The following is a 3,439-nucleotide window of genomic DNA, read 5'->3' on the forward strand; positions in this document are numbered from 1 at the left end:
CGGCGACTCCGCCGAGCAGCCCCGCCGGAGCCCGGGCACCTTTGTATGAGCACGAGAGGACTGTGCCTGCCCGCAGACGCCCGGGAAGCAGAAGCCTGCGAGCGGGCCGTGGAGCGAGGCGGGAGCCGGCGGCGGCGGCGGCGGCCAGGGGCGCACGGTGCCGGGACCACCTCGCCGCGCCCTATGGGGAGCCGGCGGCCGCGGCGCTGCTGAGGCGGGCCCCGCGGGCCAGGCGGGGGGCCGGGGCCCGGGCTGCAGCAGCCCCCTCTGCGGCTGCCGGGCCGGCCGGGGCGCCCGGGGGCTGGGGGCTGGGGGGTGGGGGAGGCCGCCGAGCGCCGGAGCGGGGGCCCGGGCCGAGGGCGCGGCGGGACTGTGCGCACGCTGGGGCGCGTGGAGGGGCGCGGAGGGCGAGATGAGTCTGGTGGGGGGCTTCCCCCACCACCCGGTGGTGCACCATGAGGGCTATCCGTTCGCCGCCGCCGCCGCCGCAGCCGCCGCCGCAGCCGCCAGCCGCTGCAGCCACGAGGAGAACCCCTACTTCCATGGCTGGCTCATCGGCCACCCCGAGATGTCGCCCCCCGACTACAGCATGGCCCTGTCCTACAGCCCCGAGTACGCCAGCGGCGCCGCCGGCCTGGACCACTCCCATTACGGGGGGGTGCCGCCGGGCGCCGGGCCCCCGGGCCTGGGGGGGCCGCGCCCGGTGAAGCGCCGGGGCACCGCCAACCGCAAGGAGCGGCGCAGGACTCAGAGCATCAACAGCGCCTTCGCTGAACTGCGCGAGTGCATCCCCAACGTGCCCGCCGACACCAAACTCTCCAAGATCAAGACGCTGCGCCTGGCCACCAGCTACATCGCCTACCTCATGGACCTGCTGGCCAAGGACGACCAGAACGGCGAGGCGGAGGCCTTCAAGGCGGAGATCAAGAAGACAGATGTGAAAGAAGAGAAGAGGAAGAAGGAACTGGTCAGTACCAGGGGGCAGCGGGCAGTGGGGTACGAGGGACCGGGAATTCCGGTCTCTTTCCAGTTGGGCTGAGGAATGGCTCTCCGCGTTCTTTGGCTGCGTCTTGAGCCAAGGTTGCTTGCACCAGGTTCTGGTCGGGTTGGTTTACCGCAGAAGCGGAGGGGGTGGGGGAGGGTGTCAGCACGCGGAGGAGGTTAAGAGCGATGCTTCGCGCTGGTGATCTTACCCCCGGGTTATCGCCGCTCCCCCCGGCACTCAGGGCGGGCCTCGCGGACTCAGGGTCCGGCTTGATCTCCCGATCGCACTGGCCCAGACCCCTCATTCCCTGTCCTGTAGAGCCTTCATCTGGCCTGCAATGCGATCTTGCTTTCAGATATTTCTAAAATAAGTTGCTCAGAAGCGCTTGATCCCAATTATTTCGCTAGTGATCGCATTTCCCCCTCTTGAGAATGAGGCAGCCACTGATCCTAAGAATTTGATCCTTGTTCTGATTTATGTGCCGGGAAGACGTCAAGGTAAACATAAAATAAGTACTTTTAACTTCAAAATGCAGCTTCTCTTTGGCAGTGAGACTAAAATGTGACTTCCCAGCTGAGTATACGTCACGGTATTTCTTGTTTTGTTTGCATGAGCCTGTACATTTTAAGACAAATAGTAAATATTACCTTGGTCACTGGAATTGTTGTTAACAGTAACAGGAAATTATAACTGAAAATTAGTTTTCTCAAGTTCCTACCAGGTGCCCAGAGGGTAGTGGTGTTCAGAGCAGGGCTATGGCCACGAAGGGCCTGGAAAATTATCCCATTTGTCGAGGTTTTCTTCTTTGGGGCCTATGGCGCTTTAGTCGCTACACAGTCGAGAGATCCCGAGTAACCGGGGATTTCAGAGGCCTTGGAAGGAGAGGCACTGCCGAACCGAGCCGGAGGCCGAGCTGCATGCCGACAGGCCCAGGCCAAGGCGGGGGCACCTCACCCCATCTTCCCTAGAGCGCGGAGCTGGGGCTGCGATGACCCCCGCTCGCGCCCCTACATCTAGAGTTAGAGAGAAGGCCCCCGGTTCCTCCATAAACGACATGAGAACGGGTGGTTGTTTATAAACCTGCCGATCGGGAGTTGAGCGCGGCCGGCGTCTGGAAGCCCGGGCGGGAGCTATGGCAGCGGCCAGCCTCCGTAGCTCTTCTGCCAGGGCTGGGACTTGAAAGCATCCCACACGTCATCCCTGGCTGGCTCTCTTACTCTCTCCTCTGGCCGGGAAAAGCGCGGGGGTGGCGTGGAACCGGGTCTCCTCTCTGATTCTCTCTTTCTCCTTTTCTCCCCCTCGCCTCCCCTCTGCCCAGAACGAAATCTTGAAAAGCACAGTAAGCAGCAACGACAAGAAAACCAAAGGCCGGACGGGCTGGCCTCAGCACGTCTGGGCCCTGGAGCTCAAGCAGTGAGGAGGAGGGAGAGGAAGAGGAGGAGGAGAAGAAGAAGGAGAAGAGGCGGAGGAGAGCGCGAGCCGGGCCCAGGAGCCGGATGCAGACCCAGGACTCCGGGCAAGCTCCGCGCGCTCCGCTCTGAGGACTTCCTGCATTTGGATCATCCGGTTTATTTATGTGCAATGTGCCTCCCTCTCTTTGCCCCCCTTCGAGGCATCCGCTCCCCACCTTCCCCTCCAAAAACAAAGTGGATATTTGAAGAAAAGCATTCCATATTTTAATATGAAGAGGACACTCCCGCGTGGTAAGGGATTCCGGCGTCTCGTAGATTCTCTGTTTGTGAATGTTTCCTCCTGGCTGTGTAGACACCAGCGGTACCCTCTCCCCAACCCCCTCCAGGTAAAGACAGCGGACAATAGTGTGTATGTGAAGTGTACCTTTAATACTTGGCCTTTGGATATAAATATTCCTGGGGATTATAAAGTTTTATTTCCAAGCAGAAAACGGGGCCGCTAACGTTTCCGTTGGGGTCGGTATCTAGCGCTGCCATTTCATCTGTGGTGGTTCCCTATGTGAAGATGTTTCCAACAGCTACTTGTTTTGTGCACTTCCGTCCTCTAAAACTAAGTGGAATTTAATTAATATTGAAGGTGTAAACGTTGTAAGTATTCAATAAACCACTGTGTGTTTTTTTTTTTACAAAACCCCAATCTTTTAATAGTGGATACCTCAAAAGAGTTTTGAAAACAAAACTGTTGTACTTGTTTTCATTATATTTAAAATATTCAGAAGTAAACTAAATTATCATGATTGCCTCTAACTTTGTTTGATAGAGTCAGTGGTTCAGACCAGTCATCAACTTGAGCTCCCGGCCTCACAGGGCTGGCGAGGAGGCCCTTTAAAGAGAAGTGTCCTTGGTGAAAATCCTGCCAAAGGGCCTGGGCGCCATCGAGTCCTGCCTCCCTTCCCTCTGTCCCTGGCCCCCAGGAGAGCACTGAGTGGGCTGTGGAAGGAGGGTCTGGCCGGAGAGGGGCCTGGGCGGTTTGCTCAGGAGG

General features: G+C 58.7%; 1 protein-coding gene across 1 annotated transcript; it reads left to right on the forward strand.

Annotated features, from left to right (window-relative positions):
- The first annotated feature begins 412 nt into the window (after positions 1-412).
- On the forward strand, positions 413-3,101 carry HAND2 (heart and neural crest derivatives expressed 2). The gene is made up of 2 exons (XM_060101578.1): positions 413-967; positions 2,304-3,101. The coding sequence occupies exons 1-2, from the start codon at positions 413-415 to the stop codon at positions 2,400-2,402; spliced, it is 654 nt and encodes a 217-aa protein (XP_059957561.1). The 3' UTR covers positions 2,403-3,101.
- Positions 3,102-3,439: the final 338 nt, after the last annotated feature.

Source organism: Mesoplodon densirostris, chromosome 6, assembly GCF_025265405.1.
Source record: "Mesoplodon densirostris isolate mMesDen1 chromosome 6, mMesDen1 primary haplotype, whole genome shotgun sequence".
NCBI classification, from domain to species: domain Eukaryota; kingdom Metazoa; phylum Chordata; class Mammalia; order Artiodactyla; family Ziphiidae; genus Mesoplodon; species Mesoplodon densirostris.

What these genes read in the sequence shown, in the direction of transcription:
- HAND2 (XM_060101578.1), top strand. Translation starts at nt 413, where the DNA reads ATGAGTCTGGTGGGGGGCTTCCCCCACCACCCGGTGGTGCACCATGAG. An exon ending in AGAAGAGGAAGAAGGAACTG is followed by an intron (nt 968 to 2,303) that starts GTCAGTACCAGG and finishes CCCTCTGCCCAG; the next exon opens with AACGAAATCTTGAAAAGCAC.